We start from the raw sequence: 20,202 nt of genomic DNA, 5'->3' as shown, positions 1-20,202 counted from the left end.
ATACTACCGAGTCCTCCGCGTGCAGGCATTTACCAACTTGCAAAGAGGGCATTTCTCCATTATGCAGGTCAGATAACTGAGACTAAGAGAGAATAATTAAACAGTACAGCGAGGCGCTCGGATCCACCCACCGCTGTGCACCAACCTTGCACTTGCACTCTTGAAGCCCCCCGAAACCTAGGGCAGCCCCTCCCTCCACCCACTCCACCGCCAAAAGATACACTGAATTGAGTGTGGCTTCACGGGACACAACCACTCCCAGCTTCAACGTCCCCCCAAAGACCACAGAAGCGGGATGGGGGTCTGGCGTTCTCTTTAGTTCTTGTCATAGTGTGGGGCTTTCAGTCAGAGAAGGCACTTAAATGGGAAGGTCACCCGATTCAGGCCAACCTTGTCCTCCCTCCCACCCCCAGTTCTCAGGGGAGGGGGGCAATGACATCTCCATTTGACATCCCCCTTGGCACTGCTACGTGGGTCCCCTTAACCGTTAGGCCTTGGGGAGAGCCCAAGGCCTTGACCTCCACACTCAGCATTTAGGGGGAAGGGGTTCCAGATAGAGAAGTCAGAGCTGGAAATCAGGATGTCCTGGGAGCTGCCCCCAGCCAGCAGGGGGTGAGGCTGGGGTTGACAGGGGATGGGTTGGCACTGGGGAGGGGAGACAGCTTGGCCAGGCTTCCTAGAGACCCCCAAACCCCACAAGAAGGGCCCCACCTCCTACAGCTCCCCTAAAGGCACCGGTGAAGTATGGAGTGGGTGGGGAGGCACTGATTAGGTGCAGGGACCCCACACACTCAGCTGGTGGGCCTAGCACAGAGCTGGGCACAGAGAAGGTGCTAATAATGTGTTTTGAATGAATAATTGGAGCAAAGAGGGTGTGAGGGACAGAAGACAGGGCTTGGGACTTCTTGGCCCAGCCTGTTTCATTCAGAAAATAGCAGTTTAAAAAATGTAAAAATCCTTTCCCTCCCTCCCCCCAGTTTATGGGTCCAGGAAAGGGGTGAAGGAGGGGTATCTCTACCCCAGCCCTTCCCTCTCCCCTTCCCCTAAAACTATATACACATATACATATTTATATGGCACCACAAAGGGGTCTTGCCTATGCCCCCACACTAGGAGCTGGGGGAGCCAAGCCCCAGGGCCTTGGGGTGGTCAAGGCAGATGTGAGGGGTCAGGTCTTGGCGTGGAGAGCAGCCTTCAGCTGCTGCTGAGCCTAGAGAAGCTGGACTCCGGGGTCCCGTAGGATGCACCCTGCTCCCTTCACAAGTGGTAACAGATCTTCCCTCCCTGCCCTCCTAGGCAGAGATTGGTGGGGGGGGGTCTGTGTCAGTCCCAAGGGAGGAGGTGCGGAGACTGGTTCCTCCCCTGCCAGGCTAGACTACAGCAATCTGGAGACTGTTCCGGGCAAGAGCTGACCTGATCGTGGCCCTGGGAAAACAGGGCAGGGAAAAGGGCTCTATGCAAGGCACTTGGTGTCCACTGTTCCCAGGCTGGGGGCCCAAGGCATGGGGCAGCAAGAACCCTGCCCCTCCCCCAAGCAGAACCAGAAAGAGCCAAGGGGCCCGATTTGGCAGCAGAGAAACATGGCAGCAGAGAGAGAGAAAAAGGGGGAGCTGCACGCAGGGTCCCACAGGTCCCCCAAGAAGAAGGAGGAGGTTCTAAGGCACTGACACAGGGACCCAGGGGCTCATCGCCCTTGGTGCAGCCCGTTGCCCCTTTCACAGCCTGGCCAGGCAGGTGGGGAGGGCCCACTTCCCCATGACGCTGAGGTGGCGGCAGCGGCCGCTGGGTTTTCTTAAGGAGCAGTCCACGTGTGAGGGGCGTGGGCACCGGTCAGGGGCAGGTCCTGGCCCCCGGGGCGCCTCACTAGCTGCCGGGCCTTGGCTGCCTGAGCACTGAGTACACGTCATCCACACGGCTGAGCTGCTCGAAGAAGGGCAGGAGGTCGTGGAGCTCTGTGTCACTCATGTTGTCAAACCAGGAAGCCACTGGTACCTGGGCAGATGGATGTGGGGCAGTGAGGGGGGCCGGGGCCTCTGGGCACAGGATGTCCGCCCAGAAGCCCCTTACCCGCAGTTTTCAAACATTTCTGGCAACACCCACAGTAAATCACATCTATGCATGCAATACAAGTCTTACGAAATGATACTTAATCTTACTGTTTGCAAAACACTCCAATATTTTCTATTCTATTTTGTTTTTTTAAAAAATCCCAGGTAGGACCCACCGCATCACCTCTGTGACCCACTCACAGGTCACAGCCAGCAGTGTGAAACTGCTCCAGCATGCAGCAGGGGCCTCAGGCCCGGCCAGGCACTCTCTTCACACAAGCAAACGGATCAAATGGTCACTAAGGGATGCAGTAGCGGGTGGATGAGGTGAGTGGGTGGCAGGCACAGGTCATCAAGGGCAGGAAGGAGGAATGGGAGGGCACCAGGCCCCGGACAGCACCCAGCATGGGAATGGGGAGGCCCCGGTGGTCCTGATGGCTGACCCTTTCCTTGGCTCTCAGCCCCTAACCCGGTCCTGCCCAGCACTCACGGCGTTGTCTGGATGGAAGACGTAGGAGGCGGGCGAGTTGTCTAGGATGAGCACCCGCCGCAGGTCTCGGCCCAGCCGGCTCAGGTCCTTCACGTAATTGCCCCGGTGGAAGACGCAGGACTCACGAAACAGCCGCGCCCGGAAGGCCCCCCACTTGTCCAGTAGATCAGCTACTGGGTCTGCATACTACGGAGTGGAAGACGGGTCATCCGGGGCCAATGGTGAGTGACCCAGAGGTCAATCCAGCTGCAGGCTGGAGGCTCATGGGAGGCCGGTGGCCCCAGGAGCCCTTCAGTGTGGGGGGGACGGGACTCACCTTGGCAAGGCTGGCGGTGAACAGCACACACTCAAAGAGCTCGCCCATTCGCTGCAGGAACTCATCCACATGGGGCCGCTTCAGCACGTAGACCTAGGGGGTGGCCCAGTAAGGGAACTGCAGGCCTGCAAGGCCGAGGGGTGGGGGTGGGAGGGTGGCTGAGGGCCGTGAGGGAGCAAACGGAAGAGTAGAGGTGCACAGAAAGGAGGCCGGTCCCAGGGTCTGCGGGCTCCATTTGGCCAGCCAGCCACTCCAGCTATCCTTCCAGAAGAGGATCAAAATGAACCTCCAACTTCTAGCTTCACGTCCTACCTCACGGGGCATCACTAATGCCCAGCCCTTCCCCAACTATGGCTTCAGCCAAATGTAGGGGCCTGGGGGCAGCCCCCTCACCCCAAGGCTGCAGGGCACCGACCCCCGAGCCAAGTAATGGAGAACAGGCTGGACAGCACACAACCTATCCTGAATTACTTGAACTGGGTCCCGGGCAAGGTGGGGCAAGGGGGAGCCGAGGAGGAACCCCACTCCCTGCAGGCCTTGGAATTGGGCCAAGTCCCTCAGGGTCCGTGCGACCTCGGGCAAGTCTCACACCCTCTGGGGCCTCACATCGAACATCTATCAAAGTCCCACCTGGGGTTCTCAGGATTGGTGAGAGGAGCCTAGGGTCTGGAAGGCAGATGCCAAGCCCCCCACCTCCCCCCCACACCCAGCCCCTCACCTGGTGGACCACCCCATCAATCTCCACAGGGATGATGAAGTCGGCGTTGTTCACTGGCTGTGGGGGGAAAAGGAGCTGCTGGGGCGGGGCCCGCAGAGACCATACCCCCAGTCCAGGGCAGGCCCCCTCAGAGACCCAGGGCTGAGGGCTGCTGGGCAGGGCCTACCTTGAAGGAGCTGTGCACCAGGGTCTCATCCAGGTCGATGACCACACAGATCTTGTCCACGTCCTGGGCCTTGGCCTCTGGGAGCAGGTACTGGACTGGGGTCTGCTGCAGGGACAGATGAGGTCATCGGGGGCACTTCTTTTAAATTCTCTTAAAACCCAGTCATTTCTCCTAAGCACGTCTTCCCTCTCCCAGCCCTCTACCTGGGGAAGCACAGGGATAGTGGGGAGAGACCCTCCCCTTCCCAGCTTTGCCCCTGCCAACTGGAGCCTGGGGCAGGCCGCCTGGCTCTGGACCTCACTTCCCCACCTGGAACACCAAGGTAGAGAAAGCTCCCACCTTACAGAGTTCCCTTGGGTGGCAGTCTTGGGGCATTCAGGGACCGGCTGGGAGGGACCTGAGAGGGAGGGTGGCGGGCCTGGTGGGGGGCTCCACCCTCTTCCATACCTTCCAAGGCCTGCAGATGGGTCATGAAAAGCCCCTTTTCCTAAACATCCTCCAGGCTGAGCCCAGGCTGCCCCGGCAGCTCCCACCCGGCCACCACGCACCTTGGGGACAGCGCCGTTCTCCTCCACCAGCAGGGGCGCCCCACTGTGGGCGGGCAGGGCGTCCCCATCGTCCCGGCAGACGCAGCAGAAGAGCGAGTGGAGGATGCCCCGGCTCCGGGGCTTCTGAGAAGCTGCTGACTTCTGGTCACCTGCAGCAGGGAGGCCCAAGGTGGGGGTGTGCACTCTAGCCTGCAGAGTTGGGTGTAGGTGCCCAGGTGCGATCCCCTGGGTGAGAGGGTCTGGCCACGCCCCCTTCGTTGAAGGAGATACACTCCAGGCCCTCCTGACAGCCTTGACTCCACGTCACCCTGTGGTACCCAGAAATCCTCCTAGTGTGGGCACAAAGTTACCCTCATTAGGAAGTGGGCTGGCTGGAAGGGGACTACGGAGAGTGCTTTCTCTTTTCCTCCCAGCCTTCATCACTACTGAGGATTCGGCCCCAGTGGGGGGCTTCCTGACACCCACCTACCGGAGCAGCCCCTGCTCCGTCGGCCCCTAACCAATGAGGGCTGGGGCTTGAGGCCCTGCCATCCACTCCCGCCTTCCTCCCATCCTTTCCGCCCACGTGGGTCCAAAGTCCTCACTAAGGCTAGGCCCCAAGGCTGGGAGTGGGAGCCTGGCTGGAACCAGTGTCCCGCAGCCATCTGTCGGCCCCGCCTCCTCCGCCCTCGCCCCGCCCAGACCTCCGACCTAGAGCTGGGCATCCGCCGCCTGATTGACGGGCCCACCCTCCACCGCCCCTCTACCGGGCCCCCTGCCTTCGGGCTGAGCTAGGACCAGGCCAGAGCTGGGCAGACCTGGAGGGACTTCCTAGTCTCTAAGGTCAACACCCGGACAGGGAGGGGCAGACCCCCAGCCTAGACCCTCCAGCTCCTGGGCGCCCGGTGGAGGCGGGCGGCACGGCTTACCGGGTCGGTGCGTGTGTGCACAGGCCCGGCGCCAAAGGGCCTGCAGCCCGGGCTCCTTGTGCCCCGCCCGTCGTACGGGACACCCCGCGGGCGCGCTAGCGACCCTTAGAAGTGGCTGCCCCACTCTGTGCCTCTGAGAGGCTCAGTGCCTTCCACGCATGACGCGGAAGTTTGTTGGGATCGTAGCTGTGTATTGGCGGGAGATCCTTCCGACCCTCCCGAGCCCGCTGTCACCTCGGCACCCCCTCCGTCGACCCGACCCGGGCGTTCGCGGCCCGGGGCGGAGCCTCAGAGGGTGGCCTGAAGGCGCCCTCTTCAACCCCCCATCTCCCAGCTTCATTGGCGCCAATGGGGGGGGGGGAGGGGGCGACTGTCGGGCAACCCGCTACGCCAGCCCAGGAGACTAGGAAGGAATCCACTCTCTACCTCTGCCTCAGTTTCCCCACCTCGAGCACTCGGGAGCGCCCCAATGGCTCCAGGCCCCGCCCCGCGTCTCTGAGCCTCGGCTAGTTCAAACTCTTTCCCCGCTCCCTCTCCGGTTAGGAGCTCAGAGCTCCTCAGAGGCGGGCGCCCGGGGCAGCGGCGGCGACTGCCCCGGGTAGGGTCTCGGCCTCCTTCTCCTCCCCTCCCGCGGCTCCCGGGCTGCAGCCCCCTCCGCGCGGCCCCAGTACCTTTGCCCCGTAGCGGGCCCCGCGCCTCCTCCTTGGTGATCTGAGTAATGACGGCCGAGCTGTCCATGGGGCCGGGCGCGCTCCGCTCCGGCCGGACTCTGGCCCGGGCGCCCGGCCTCCCCCCCGGCTCGGGCCGGAATCGGGGCGCGGGGGGGAGGGGAGGGGTGGGAGGGAGGGATCCCCGCGAGCTTCGGAGGGGAGGGGAGCCAGGTTCTAAGGGGGAGGGGGAGGGAGGGGGCGCGGAGGAAACTTTGTTACAACATGGAGTTTCCTCCCCGCGAGGCGGATGCAAACATGGAACCCGGGCGCTGTTTCAAGGCTCCCCCTTAAAAGGGCAACGGCTTCGGCGTGACCTGGACTCGGCCGCCGCTTTCATCACCGCTGGGGCCGGCGCGGCTCTGCTGGCTGGGAGGCGGGCCCGGCCGGGTTCCTGCCGCGCTCCAGGGGGCGTCGCCTCTCTTCCTGCCGCCCGCCCGCGGGCCCGAGCCTCTGCGGCTGCGTGGCAGGACCGGCACCCGGCCCACTGTTCCAGACAGCCGAGCGCCCCGGGCCAGGGCCCGCCCCACCCGCCCCGAGCGCCCACGCCGGGGAGTGCCCGAGGGCGGCGCGGCTCCACCTCGGCGCTTTTCGAGGGCCAGACGCTAGCCGCTTCTTGATTTCCTCATCTGGGAAACGGGAATAACGCTCTCTGGTCTGCAAAATGGGTCTTCAGTGGTTGCGGGGGCCCCCTCGCGGTAAAGTTCTGAGCGAGTGAAGGCTCTCTCTCAGCTCCAAACGGCTGTGTACATCCGTAGAATTGTGCTCTTGACCGGACTGTGACTGTCAACACTCATCGCAGTTGCAGGCCAGGTATCCGGATCCGTAGGGCGTGAAAATTACTACTCCCAGCCCCAGAATGCCCCCTGCCGATCTCGCCCGGTAGCCCTATCTGGTGCCCTCGGCAGGACACCAAGTGCCTCAGGGCTCTCGACTGCGCTGCTCCCTCTGCCTGGAAGAGTTTCCAGCTCCTTCTTGGAGCCAAATCCCACTGACCTCGATGAAATGCCACCTTCTCCAAGAGGCCTTCCTAGACCCTTCCTCTACTCTCCACGCCGGACACTCTGTGATTATTGGGGCGGGGGCTCACGCGGTGCCCGGACACAGTGGGCGCTCAATCCCTGCGGGCCAAACTTCTGACCGTGGGAGTCCACAGACACCAACTGGACGATTGTAAACACCCGTTTCATTTGGGGTGTACAGAGACACCAGCTGGCCGGGAGCCGCGTTTCCGCGCGGATTCTTCACGAGGGAAACTCCCGTGTTCTGCGCCGTGAGGTCTACGGTTGTTTGTGTGTGTGTGTGTGTGTGTGTGTGTGTGTGTGTGTGTGTTTCCTGTTTATGAAGTTCTTTCCATTCGTCCTTGCTATTTTGCGTTCACTATTTTAAAAATAATAATAACGCCAAGCCTTGACAAACACGCCTCAGCACTTCCTTCCCCCGCGGGCCTCGGTGGCGGGGCGGAGCGGGCGCGTCCTGTCCCGTCCAGCCGCGTGGTGCGAGCACGGCGCACGTCCTCCAGGCCCAGGGCGGGGTAGGTTGGAGGGGGGAGGCGGGGAGGGGAGAGGCCCCGCGCCGGGGAGGCCGGGCAGTAGAGCGGCGCCGGCCCGGAGGCGCGCCAGCTGTGTGCCCCGCGCCAGGGGAGACAGGAGGTGGCCCCGGGCTGGGACTCCCTCCACCACGACCTCTACCACCACCACCACCACCACCACCACCACCCTGTCCCGGGCTGGACCCCACGGCCCCCCTCCTTCCCTTTCGCCGCCCACACCGCCGCCATCGTTGCATTTAATACTAATAGCCAACGTGTAGCTAGCGCTTCGTCCTGCTCTGGCTGCGCCCCTTAGTCTCGCTCACTCCTCAGAACGACCCTCTTCCTCTCCCACTTTACAGATAAGGACATTGAGCTCCGAGAAGCGAAGCGACCAGACCCAGCCTTCCGGCGAGGGTAGAGGTGGGATCCTGGCCACCGAGCGGAGACCCCTCCCCTTCGGCTGAGCCCCAGGGCGGGATGTCAGCTTTCGTCTCCGGATCCCGGCTTGCACTGACCCCAAAAGGAAATGTGTGGTGGAGGACTGAGTGACCCCCTGGCCTGAGCAGGGCGGCTCGCCTTCCTGTCCTTTCGTTTCTCCCTCTCTGAAGGCTGGAAGCTGGCCGGCTGAACTCTTGAGAGTCAGAGTGGCTGAAGAAAGGGGTAGGGCACCGGGCAGGGTCGCTGCCCACCGCCGTCCCTGTTCCCCTCACCTCCCATCCCTAACATTAGCCCCGTCCAAGGCCTCTTCCCCTGGGAGACCTTCCCAGGCTCTGATGCAGTGTCAGGCTCCTTCCCCCGCAGGGAGGGGTGGTGGCCAGTGAACGAGTCAGGAGGCCCCTTGCAGCAGCGCAGGGTCTTGGGGGTCTGTGGGGACAGAGGAGCCGGTGGAAGTATTGTGCAGGGTCTGGTGGGTTCTTTGGGTTTCCTCCCTTGTGTGTGTGTGTGTGTGTGTGTGTGTGTGTGTGTGTGTGTCACACCCAGCTGCTATCCCTTAACTGCGGACGTCATCTTATCCACAATTTATTTTTCTCCTTGCACCCCAGGAGGAATCAGATCATAGGCGCTGTGGGTCCAGAAACACCAGGACTCAGCTGGGTTTCTCTCTGGCAGCTGTGGGCAAGTGACCTCTCTATTCAGCACCTCGGCTTCTTCAACTGCCAAATGGGGTTGGTAAGAGCCCAACCCAGGCAAGTGAAGTAGGGGGTCCGTGTAGAAAGGCAGGGTGCCCACCGCAGGTCCTTCCCACCTGAGGGGCTGAGGAAACATCCCCTCCTTCCCCCTAGGAAGACCAAAGCTACTATGGGGGCGGAGGGAAGCCCTTTGTAGGGACCTCCCTGCCCAGAAATGACTGACCTTGGCCTGACCTCATTGCTAACACCTTGCTCAGGCCCAGGGTAGCCCTGTAGCTGACCCTTTGGTTTCCTCCCCTTCCTGCTTTCCTTGCCCCCAAGTTGTCAATGCCAGGCATAAGTATGCAGGTGACCAGCTTGCTCATTTTTCTGGAGCACCCCCCCCCCCCCCCCCCCCGCTCCATAAGATCCAAGAACACCCCACCCCCCAAGGTCGCACACACCTGTCCTCACTCCTGGCAAGTTCATTCTTCCTTGGCTGCCCCCCCCCCCATTCAACTTTATAAATCCTGTCCAGGAGTTACCTTCTCTGGCCCTTGCCTCTCCTTTTTGTCTTTTGCAGGTGTGCCTGACACGCACTTCGTGTCCCCCCCCCCCCCCCCCCCCCACTGTAGAGTGGTTTGTTATCATCTACCTAGCTGTCTCCCCCTACTGGAGTGTGAACTCTTGGAGGGCTGACATCTTTAATTCGGGACTTCGCTTCCCTCCCCCATGTCTAGCGCAGGGATGACACCCAATTAATACCTAGTGAATTGATTGGAGAGTGTGTGCAGAGGTATAGCTGGGGACACTTCCAGGACGCTGGGCAGGAGTATGGAAGACGCCTTTCTCCATTATCTTGCCCCCATCCACCCTCCTCTTCCGCTAGCCCGGGTCCCATCTTCTCCAGGACCAAGCCCAGAGAGGGACTCAGCGGCCTTCTAGCTCAGGTACCCTCTCCCACCGTTTCTCTGATTGGGCCAGACCTGTCCCATCCCGTCACTCCTTAAGGGCCCCACTCGCATCGTTGCCCTTTTAAGAAAGAGGAAATTCTTCTCATAAACAAGCGCCTCAACCTGAGCGCGGAGCTTGCCCCGCCGGATCCCTGGGCAATCGAGGGTGCTTCCAGGCACAAAGCCCGCTCCAGGCTCACCCCAGGGCAAAGGCCTGGGGGCCCCTTCTGGTCACCCCTCTCCGCAGCTCCAGGGCAGTGGTCAGAGGGACCCGACGAGGCCGGAGGAGGGACTTGGGGGAGCCTAGAAACAGCCCAGGGAGCGTCTGTAAAGTGCAACCCTTGCACCGGGCGAAGGGGTGCCGGGCGGCTCCCAGCGGCCAAGGGGGTTCCCCGCCCACACAGCTCCCCTCCACCTCCGCCTCCCCCCACCTTCCGAAGCCCCGGGGCGCGAAGTCGGAGCGCTTGCCTCCAGCTCTTGGGCCGGGAGGGAGTGAGGGCGCTCGGGACCGTCCCTGCCCCTAGGGGGAGCTGGGAGTCAGCACCCAGGGAGCGTTAAGTGCGCGGCGTGGGAGTCCCGGCCGCCCAGTCCCCTGGGGAAATGGCAAATGAATTGGGCCTCGGAGGCACGACTCTTGGGTTCCATGACCTGGCGCCTGAAGAGAAGTCTGCGCCTTGGTTTTACGGCCTGGAAAGTGGGTTAGTTTGAAGCTACTCTAGGAACTGACATTCGAATGGGGTGGGGGGCGGGGAGGACTCTTCTACTGGTCCAAGGATTTTGTCCTTTCCCTGTTTCTACTTTCCTGTGCCTTTGGATGAGAAGTAGACTAGCATTTATTGAGCATTCATCAAGCTAATCAGACCATCGTAAGTGCCAGTTTGATGCGTGTGTCCCGTCCCCAAATGGGTCCGTTTGTCAGGTCACTCCTATAGGCCCACAATAAATATTTTTGGAGTTACTATTATTTTTAAGTCCCACGTGCCAGGCATTGTGTTAAAGTGCTTTACATCCATCACACGGTTGGCGTTGTCCTCATTCTACAGATGAGAACACAGACTGGAGATTAATCACTTGTCCAAGCTGGGAAACAGCAAGTCTCTATGGAAGCCTGGTTAGCCTGCCTCCAAAACTCCCACTCCATCTTGTTGCCTCCACACACACACACACCCCGGGGCAGGCCAGTCTGCCCCACTCATTCCACGCCCAAGCCAGGCTCTGTGTGGGAGATCATCCAGAGATCCTCTCCTTCTCCTCCTCTTCAGGAAGCCCATACAAGAAGTGTTGATGGGAGCTGTGGGCCAGAACGGTGGCTCCTTGGGCAAGGAAACAGGTCCAGACCTGGAGGAAGGGAGACCATGAGTCTGGGAGAGAACAAGACCTCTGGGAAGCCTCCCCTCCCTGTGCATCCCGTTCCCCCAATGCCTTCCATCTGTTGCCCCCTTTCTTCGCCTCCCCCATCCCCAAGGCACCCTCTGGCCCTACAGTACCAGGTAGGTGGTGAGGCCCAGATAAACCGCAGCCAGCAGGGCTACAAGGACGAAGTAGGCAGGGTGGGGGAGGCTGGGCAGGTAGATGATCACGAAGTAGAGGTTGATGGCACAGATCAGCGCCATGATGGAGGATGTGATGGCCTTGCTCAGCCTGGGGGAAGGGAGGGAAGCTCAGGACTGGCCCCATCTCCTCCTCCTTGTCTCCACTGCCCAAAGCCAGCCTGGAGCTGGGGTGGGGAGAGTGAGGGGACACACAAAGCCACCTTCTCTGGGCTGTGGGGCCTGGAGCAGACCCCTTGCCCACTACTGTCTCCTGGGCCCTCCAGGCTCCACACTGGCAGGATCTGGCAAGAGCAGAGTCTGAGGTGAGAGTGAGGAGCTCAGGGTCTAGAAGCAGCCCCCGACCCCAGATTCCAGATTCCAGCCCTATTGCCCTACACTTGCTAGCTGTGTGAGCCTGCACAGCTTCCTTAACCTGTATGAGCTTATGGATAATGGTAATTCCCACTTCAAGGTGGTTGTAAGGATCAAATGAGAATTGCAAGCATGGTGTTTGGGGTGGGGAGTACTCACCGGCCGTTGGCAAACTCCTGCATGAGGGCTGGCATGCTGGTGAATGTAAGGATAGGCAGCACAGCAAAGGGAAGCTGGGGAGAAGCAGGAGGATGGGGCTGAGGGTCATGGCCCTCAGAATACAGTAAGGAAGGGAGGAGTGGAGCAGGGCTCCATTCATCCTCTGTCTGTGTGCCCTTGGACAAGTCTCCTAATCCATAATCACTCAGAGGTTTCTCCACCTCTGAGCGTTCCAGAGTTGTGAGGCTCCAAAGCAGGAGAAGCATTTGGGGGCTCTGGTCCCAGGCTGTCTGAGTTTGCATCTCAGCTCTGCCACTGATCATTTAACTGTGTACATTCGTTTTCCAATCTGCACAACGGGGACAATGGTGGTTCCTACCCCTGGGATGTCTATGGGGATTATGTGAGCCTTACAAGCAAACGTGTGTTTGGAATAGTGGGAAGGCGCGGGGGGACTGGGAGGGAGGGGGTGTGTGAAGGGTCCCTCTGAAGGATTGCTGCGGTTCCTCTTTAGCTCTGCAGGGGGGTGGGGGAGTGGCTAGGGCTCACCAGCAGGCTCTGCAGCACATTAAGCAGGTCGTTGAGCCCTGACAGGTCTTTCAGGTCCCTGAAGACTGCCACGAGCACGGTGGGCAGGATGGCGCAGGAGCGAGTGAGGAGCACGCGGGCAAAGCGTGACCAGCGCAGCTTCAGGAAGCCCTGGGGTGTGGAGTGGGCATTTTGGTGGTGGGTGCAGGACTAGGGATTCCAAGGGAGGGATCCTCTGTGGTCCCTCAGCCCACCTGGCATCGGGGGGAACACTCTGTTTTTCCATCTCTGAAATGGGGGAGGCTCTGACCCTAGTTGGTGGAGAGAATGGATGAGGAGAAATGGGGGGGGTCCCTCCCGGGTTAATGCTTAAGACTAAACTTTTGGGGAGGAGGCGTCTACTAGTTTTGGGTCTGCTGCCTTGAGCCAGTCGCTTCACCTCTCCGCATTTCAGTTTTCTCATGTGTAAAGCGGGGCTTATAATAGTGACCTCTGGGCTGCTTTAAGGATCAGTGAGGCTGGTATCCGAGCCCAAGTGGTGTGCCTGTTGACCTCGGACCCCTGGGACTCCCCGGCCCTCTCCCCAGGCCCCACCACCTCCATCACAAACTGTCCCGCGTAGGTGCCGGTCATGGTGGAGCTCTGTCCGGCCGCTAGGAGGCCCACCGCCCAGATGTAGAGAGCAGCCGGGCCGAAGAGACAGCCCAGGATCACGCCCTGCAGGGAGGGGTGTGGTTAGAGCCGTGGTACCGCCCCGGAGCAGGCTCCGCCCCCTGGTGGGCGTGGCGACGAAGCCTGCGGGATCCTTACATTCCATGCCCGCCTCCACCTGTCGCTTACTCCTTGGTAAATGTCCACCTCCACTGTAAGGTTGTTCTTGGGGAAGATCTTGGCGTAGTCGTGGAGGCTGCTGTTGGCACAGACGTCGAACTGTGGGCACCGGGACAGTAGGAGGGAGATGTGAAGTCTCAGAAAATCAGACTGCCAGGTCTTGACCAGGGGTTGAAAACTGGCGACCCGCAGGCCGAATCCGGCCAGATATATTTTGCTTGATTAACAGATGTTTTTTCTCTTTAATGTGAATTTGTTGCCGACATCTAAAATTGAGAAGAATTCACACGGGAACCCAATTTCCAGGGTTCTGTTGCATGTGTAGGGAATGGCGTTACCACAAAGAGACAATTGGCTGGCAGTGAGTCCAGCTGCTCCACGGTCCCCTCTCCCTTACACGGGACCCACTTCCCACAACTCTGAGGCTGGCCTGGTCTTCAAGGCCACATAGCAAGGCAGTGGCCGTGCCCAAATCCCAGGAGACTTGGTCAGTCGTCCCCTGCAGTGCTCAGCCTTCAGTAAGCACCCCACCCCTGGCTAGCAGCTGTTAGAGCCACGTGAGAGAGACCCACTCGGAGAGGAGACAGGCACAGGTCCCAAACCCCAGAGAGCCAGGGAGGAGCTTTGTATCATTGACTGCTCTACCCCCCACTGCCTGATAACATAACAAATCCTCAGTAACTATTTGCTGAATGAATAAAGATTGTCAAGAGAGAGGACTCAGAGAATTCCCAACTCCCTGCTCACGCTCAGGCAGGCGCCTACTCCCAGAATGCCCTGCCTGCAGTTTTCTGGACAAATCCTGTCCATCCTTTGGGGAGCACCTGGGATGTGGGGTCCTCTAAGACTCAGCCCCGCCCTCCCAGTCTCCTCCTTTGATTGTCTGTGCCTTGCAGGCCCTGGGGTGGGTCTGACTCTCTAAGAGCCTACCCCCTGGCAGGGGAGAGCTGTGACTCTCCAGCAGAGTGGGGAAGGGGTCTCAGCCAAAGGCCAGATCGCAGACTCCCTCCCCTACCAGTGCTGGAAGTGCAGACACTCAGGGGCTTCGATGCATTGCCTGGAGTCGCCAGCAAAGCCTGCAGGGCTTGGGGGGGGGGGGGCTGCCCTGGCTGTGTGGGGAGGTGTCTCTCACCGCAGCCTGGTTGGTTTGCTGGTAGAAGGCCTGTCCAAAGACTGCCACAACAAAGAGATTGATGAAGAAGGAGACAGACAGGGCGATGGTGGCCTCAATCAGGAAGTACATGTTGGCCTCTCGGATGTCTGCCCGGCGAGACCGGTCTATCTCTCTAGACTGCAAAGGTCAGAGGGGAAAGAAAAGCCAAAGTTCCTCAGAGCTACCCCGACATTCTCCACCCTCACACATCTACCGATGTTCCCTCCAAACCCCAGTTCTTTCTAAAGCCCTCTCCATGGCAGTTTGGTCATGGCCTTGATCAGCTGACACCCTTCCTGCATGCCCAGTTAATTTCCGCCCCAGGGCCTTTGCACTTACCACTCCCTCTGCTTGGAATATCTTCTTCTCTGATCCTCCTTCCCATCCTTCAAGTCTCAAAGATTACCTCCTTAGCAAGGCCTTTCCCGACTACCTTTTCTAAAGGAGCCCCTCTTTAGTCTTTCTCTGCCATACTTCTCTGTTTTGTTTCCTTCAAAGCACCTTTCACAATCCATAATTTTCCTTTTTTTTAATTCTTAAATTTTTTAGTTTTATTTATTTATTTTTTTCTGAGAGAGAGAGAGAGAGAGCAAGCCCACAAGTGGGGGGGGGGGGAGGAGGCCAAGGGACAGGGAGAGAGAATCCCAAGCAGGCTCTGGTCTGTCAGGACAGAGCCGGAGGTGGGGCCGGAATTCACAAACCGTGACATCACGACCCCAGAGGAGATCAAGAGTCAGACTTTTAACGGAGCACCCAGGGCCCCCGTAATTCTTTCCTTTATCTGTTTACTTGCTCATGATCTGTCCCCCCCACCCCGACTAGAAATGCAAGCCCTAGAAAGGCAGACGGCTTGTCTGCCTTTTCATCATTGACCCCCTTTTCCCACACATAGTAGATGCTCTATTACTACATTCTGAATACATAGAGAATGATTCCCTTCCCGCCTGAATCCGGAAGGCAGGAGCCAAAGGGGCGGGGCTCCAAGTTTGGAGGCCACCCGAGCGTGGCTGAAGGGAGCAGACATCCCTCCCCTTCCCTCTGCTCACCTTGACTAGGGCCGAGTGCAGGTAGATGTTGTGGGGCATGATGATGGCTCCAACGATGCCCACGGCCTGCAGCAGCTCAGGACTGCCGCAGCCGGAGCACGAGGGCAGGAGCAGGTCCCGGAGGAGCGCTACCTGGGCTGGACGGGCCACCACGTACTGTGGGGAGGAGCCTCCTTAGGCCAGCCACGCCACGTGCAGCCATTCCCACCATCCACCCTGACCCTGGCCGCTAGGGGAATTCTCGAGGAGCCCAGAGGAACAGCCTTGGTGGAGGGTATGGAGGCTTTGGCTTCCCACCTCATAGCCGAAGGTCAAGGCCATAACTGTAATAAGGAATCCAAAAAAGGCTTCCAGCTTGCGCAACCCTAGGGGGAAAGCAAAGGGGAACAATAAGAGCGAGAAAAATGACAAAAATTGTAACAGAAGCAATTATTAATGGCTACTATCTTGAGCAAGTTTCAGGCACTGTGCCAAGTGCTTAACGTATATATTGCCTCAGTGAGTTCTCGCCACAGCCGGTGAGGTCTGTGCTATTATCGTCCCCGCGTTATAGGCGAAGAAACAGAAGTCTCAGTAACTTGCTCAGGGCCACACAGCCAGAGTGAGGGAGCTGGGAGCCCTTCTCTCAGTACAGCGGAGCTTGGTTTCTTCATTCACTTCTTCCCCCAACCCAGTCCCTGGGGAGATTGAAGGGCACACCCACCGTAGTTGTCAAGGAAGAGGAAGAAGAAAGTGTCCACGATGGTGATGAGGACGCCGCCCCAGAGTGGGATTCTGAAACCAGAGTGGCCGGGGTCAGCCCAGCCTCAAGGCAGGACACTGTGGAATCTGGACTCCTGGGAGCGGGGACCCAAGTGGCCCCAGGCAGCTAAGGCAGAGGGGGGTGAGAGTGTGCTGGAGGCGGGAAAATGGCACTAGGCACTGGTGGGGGACCAGCATGGCAGGGAGCTCGGGGCTGCAGTCCTGAAGTCTGCGTGGTGACTGACATCACTTTACGTTTCTGGGTCCCTGTTCCCCATCGGGCAAATTGAGCAACAGCTCTAAAGTCAGAGGGGACTGGGGGTGAGGGGGACGGGGGGAAGGACGAGGCCTGGGAAAGAAGGAGCACAAGTCCCCAGTGCTGGACTGAAGAGCTGGGGCCCCTGGTGGCAGTACCGTCCAGCTGACAGCAGATTGAATGCGATAGCCGTGCCGATGACCTCCTGCATGTCCGAGCCCACGATGGCTAGCTCGATGGTCAGCCAGAGGAGGGTGCGGGGCGCCTGGGCGGGGGGAGGGAGCACTGCATCAAGGCTGGGCCAGATATTGTTATTTGTTGATGTCCCGGACCTTTCCATACCCGGCACAAACTATGTTTGTCGGCCTTGCCAGCTGGCCTCCAGTTAGGTTTTGTAGGAAACAATTAAGGGAGATTAAAAGGCAGGGAGGGATCACTCTTTCCCCCTACTTCTAGTGGTGTTTCTGGCACAGGCACCATCAAGGGCACCAGGCTTCCCTGGCTCCACCAGCGTTGGTGGCTGTTTTGACAGTAGCGGCCAAGCTTCCTGAAGACAGCAAATGATGGCTCTTGGGCTGCTGCCCAGCAGCTTCCTGATCTTGGATGAATACCTCCTTCCCTTGTTCCTTCAGTCCTTCCATCACCTTTGTGACCACACCTCTGCATTGAATACCTTTGAAAGATCTCGTGGCCAGGTCTCTGTTTTCCTGCTTGGACACCGACAACGACCAAGTCCCCAGTGTCTACCCCAGCCGGTGACCGTCCCAAGCCAATGCCTACCTATTTTGCACCCTGGGCAGGTCACTTCCCCAGGTTTCAATTTCCTCTCCTGTAAAATGAGCAGATGATGTCTAACAGCCCTCTTAGTCTGGGTACTATTCGTTCGAGCCTCAGTCTTCTCATCTATGCAATGGGCTTGTGAGGCCCGACTTGAGATGATTTACTTACTTGATCATAGAAGCTGTAAATGGCTGTTTGGGGTTTGGGATCTGTGGATGCTCCCTGTCCAGGCCCACCAGGCTCACCTTATGGTAGTAGAGATGGCAGACCTCGCCCAAGTCCTTGCCTGTCACCACACCCAGTCGGGCAGCGAGCCGTTGGCAGAGCAAGCCCAGCACCGTGGCCCACAGCAGCACCCACAGCAGCTGAGAGAAGGAAGGGAGAGGCCTTCAGCCTGGTGTGTGTGTCTGGGGGTGGGGGCGGGGGGGGGTAGTCTGACAAGTCCAGACTGCTGGTACCCTCTAACCAAGGACGCTCCTTGGGGACAGAGTGGAGGAGGTGAAGTGAGAAGACCCACACCCCCCCCCATACACCCCCCATTCTGGCAGGGCTGCCCTGGGGACCCTTCTCTGGCCCATTTGAACGTAATACCCGCTCCCCCAAACACCAGTCAGGTAGGCCACTCTGGGGAGATGTGGCAAGCTGGGGGGGGGGGTCTCCTCCCACTTAGCTTGGTCACCCCTCCTCCCTGTGGTGCCCCGACTCAATCACTTTGAATCCAGCCACGGCACCAGCCTGAAGATCTGACTCGATGTTTCCCGGGTCCAGGAAAGCGATGCTCATGAGGAAGCCAGGCCCCGTGAAGGCCCACAGCTTCCTCAGGCTGAATGTGCCCTGCGGGTGGGAGTGAAGTGAGGAGGTCTTGGGTGTAAGGGTGGTAGCTCCGGACCTTGGCCAGCCCCCAGCCGAACCCCTCTGGGCTCATCAGCCCGGGCTGGCCAGCCCTGCCCACCACGCCCCCATTGCTGGATCCGCCACCCCGGGGGTTAGTGGAGGGCGTGGGGTGGGAGGAAGCAGCAGGATTTACTGAGTCATGGTGGATTTACTTTCTGCATCAGTCAGATTCGGCAACCCACAGGCGCCTGAACAGCAGCCTGCCTCACGCTCGCCCTGACTCAGCAGATCCTCAGAGCCCAAAGGGGTTCTTTCCTCGGGCCAAGCCTGCCGGGTCTTGTTGCTCGTTCCCCAGTCCTCCTCAAACCATGGTCCCTCCTCTCTGTTGTCCACTGAGCCTAGGGTCTCCCCACCCCTAGGAGGCTTGGCCTGGCAGCCTGAGAATCTGCTAAAGATTCTGGAAATGCGAGGTGACAGCATCCCAGAAGATAGCCTCGAGCCTCCTTCACTTCCCCACCTGCCCTCCTCCGGGTCCTTTCCTTTAAGTACTGCAACAAACGCTCAAGGCTCCAACCTGAACTCACCGTAGCCCCTTTCTCTCCATAAGAAAGCTGGGATTCATTCAGAAAGCCGCTTGATAATTTTTACACACACAAAAAATGATCCCCCGGCCCCCGGCCCCCGGCTAAGAGCTAAGGACAGAAACAGAAAGGGTACAGTGTCCACTGTCAATCACTGCTGCTCAGAGCTAGAAGGGGCTCCCCACAGTCTTCAGGAGAGCCCTTTGCCCCGGCCTGTGGGATCCCATAGCATCCTGCCAATCCTGAAAGACCCCAGGAAGTTTCCAGCACTCCCACCGGTTCTGTGTCCGGGATGAGGATCTTCTCGCTCAGGTAGGTTGCTCTGAGAGGCTCTTTCTGTGGCTCTGAGCTGGGTGGGCCGGAGATGGAGCCATAGCTGCTCCTGCTTAGACTCTGAGGGTTGCTGTCACCTGCAAAGGGCCCCAGTGAGCCATGGTGAGTGGTTGGCTTCTTTCTGGTGGCCCAGGGCTAAAGCCATGTGTCCTCCTTCCCTACGTCCTTCTGGCAAAGTGGAGTAATTGAGGCCCAGTGAACAGTGACTCCCAGCGTGGGTCCATCACCTCCACCCCTCGACCAAACATTTCAGAAGATGCGTGGGAAGTAGAGCTTCCAGAATTACTCTCCTCCCATGTGAGCACATTGGTTCCCGAACCAGATCTCTCTTGCCCCAGAAGATGCAGAGGAGGACCCTGGGCTCTGAGGAGGGCATACTGATGCTAATATGGATGTCCCTTGCCCTCACTCCTGCCTCCTCCGTCTGCCAAGTAAGCTCCAGGAACTCCAAACACACAAAGGACAGACAAAAGGGATGCTGTGCCCGTGGGGATGCGAAGAGCCCAACCCCAGGCTGGGGTCCGGAATTGGGTCGAGACCGGGACACCCATGGGGGATAAGGGGCTTCCTTTGCCTCCCTGACTCTCCCTACTCCCAACCCCCTTTGGAGCCTCTGAGCCCAGAGGGGGCTACTCACCTGTCATGAGGACGGCAGGCGCAGGCACTCTCCACGCGTGAATGGGATGCTGAGCCTATACTCAACTCATGCCTCCTCTCTGAGTGCCGGTGCGTGTCACTATGTAAGCCCACGCCCTCCTCTCCATCCTCAGCTGATCTAGGCTGTCCTCACACACAGGAGGCATTGTGAAACACGTTCCAAAGGCAGAAGTGGCCAGCTGTGGCGGAAGAGTCTAGGCCAAAATGCAGGAACTTTCGTTCTCCTCCTGGCCCGAGGCCCACAACACTTTTGGCCCCCTTCCAGGCACCCTGAATTCTGTGCCTCCCCAGTTAGCTCTAATTTCAGGACATTTCCTGCTCTGTGGGCATTCACATCCAGATCACAAGACTGCCTTCTCCAACCACCCCCCAGCCCAGACACAAGCAGTCAGGCCCTTTTCTTCAGTCTGGAGTCCCCAGCCACGAAAGTCCCGATGACCACCCAGGCTTCTGTTTCCCATTGAATGCCTCAGAGGAGAGGACCTTGAGGTCTTCTGTCACAGGGACATGCGTTGATGATTCAGGCCAAGGAGAGCCTTGGAAGAAAGGGGCACCAGAAATTCTGGACCTGAGTCTGCCACCGATTCACTGAGATGGTCACCAGACCCTTCCCTTTCTCTGAGCTCGTTTCTTCTGTAAAATGAAAGGCTCAGACTAGCTAAGAAGTCAAAACGTTAGGTGTCCAAGGAGGCCAGGCAGGTAAGACAAACCATGAGACACGGGGGTAAGAAAAATGGTGTCGGATGACAAACGACACTGAGCCTCAATGCTGGGAGGGATCAGTAGGGAGTGGTGGAGACTAGTAAAACGAAGGTCATATGCTCTGTCTGAAGAGGGCAGTGCCTACAGACTTCTAGCCAATTGTCATCTGGGATGTGTGTCCAGCCAGTGTCACCATATCT

At 59.1% G+C, this 20,202-nt stretch overlaps 2 protein-coding genes and 1 long non-coding RNA gene across 8 annotated transcripts; 1 reads left to right on the top strand and 2 right to left on the bottom strand.

Annotated features, from left to right (window-relative positions):
- Positions 1–296: 296 nt before the first annotated feature.
- Positions 297–6,177, bottom strand: CTDSP1 (CTD small phosphatase 1). Of its 3 annotated transcripts, none has more exons than XM_030328235.1 (7): positions 5,866–6,177; positions 4,287–4,435; positions 3,739–3,843; positions 3,573–3,629; positions 2,855–2,947; positions 2,539–2,724; positions 297–1,992 (listed from the first exon to the last, which is right to left on the bottom strand). In XM_030328235.1, exons 1-7 carry the CDS (start codon positions 5,930–5,932, stop codon positions 1,864–1,866), a joined length of 786 nt encoding a protein of 261 aa, XP_030184095.1. In that variant the 5' UTR covers positions 5,933–6,177; the 3' UTR covers positions 297–1,863. The 3 variants fall into 3 exon arrangements, with proteins under 3 accessions (XP_030184095.1, XP_030184096.1, XP_030184097.1); XM_030328236.1 differs by having other exon boundaries at positions 3,739–3,840; XM_030328237.1 differs by lacking the exon at positions 3,573–3,629.
- A 15-nt stretch (positions 6,178–6,192) lies between these two features.
- Positions 6,193–10,705, top strand: LOC115522402. Of its 2 annotated transcripts, none has more exons than XR_003971372.1 (3): positions 6,193–7,179; positions 7,795–8,095; positions 8,479–10,705. It is a non-coding gene; the product is annotated as an uncharacterized LOC115522402 (long non-coding RNA). The 2 variants fall into 2 exon arrangements; XR_003971371.1 differs by lacking the exon at positions 6,193–7,179 and adding an exon at positions 7,363–7,435.
- On the bottom strand, positions 10,313–19,457 carry SLC11A1 (solute carrier family 11 member 1). 3 transcript variants are annotated; one of them, XM_030328232.1, is made up of 15 exons: positions 19,281–19,453; positions 18,587–18,720; positions 17,607–17,729; positions 17,141–17,260; positions 16,274–16,380; positions 15,822–15,892; positions 15,416–15,483; positions 15,119–15,274; positions 14,052–14,210; positions 12,929–13,018; positions 12,686–12,805; positions 12,110–12,259; positions 11,561–11,634; positions 10,985–11,138; positions 10,313–10,835 (listed from the first exon to the last, which is right to left on the bottom strand). In XM_030328232.1, exons 1-15 carry the CDS (start codon positions 19,285–19,287, stop codon positions 10,725–10,727), a joined length of 1,644 nt encoding a protein of 547 aa, XP_030184092.1. In that variant the 5' UTR covers positions 19,288–19,453; the 3' UTR covers positions 10,313–10,724. The 3 variants fall into 3 exon arrangements, with proteins under 3 accessions (XP_030184092.1, XP_030184093.1, XP_030184094.1); XM_030328233.1 differs by lacking the exon at positions 17,607–17,729 and having other exon boundaries at positions 19,281–19,457; XM_030328234.1 differs by lacking the exons at positions 17,607–17,729; positions 18,587–18,720; positions 19,281–19,453 and having other exon boundaries at positions 16,274–16,944; positions 17,141–17,227.
- Positions 19,458–20,202: the final 745 nt, after the last annotated feature.

The sequence above is a fragment of the Lynx canadensis genome, chromosome C1, assembly GCF_007474595.2.
Source record: "Lynx canadensis isolate LIC74 chromosome C1, mLynCan4.pri.v2, whole genome shotgun sequence".
Taxonomy (NCBI): Eukaryota; Metazoa; Chordata; class Mammalia; order Carnivora; family Felidae; genus Lynx; species Lynx canadensis.
The sequence above is the reverse complement of the archived record's forward strand: the minus strand, read 5'-3'. Positions and strand labels throughout refer to the sequence as shown.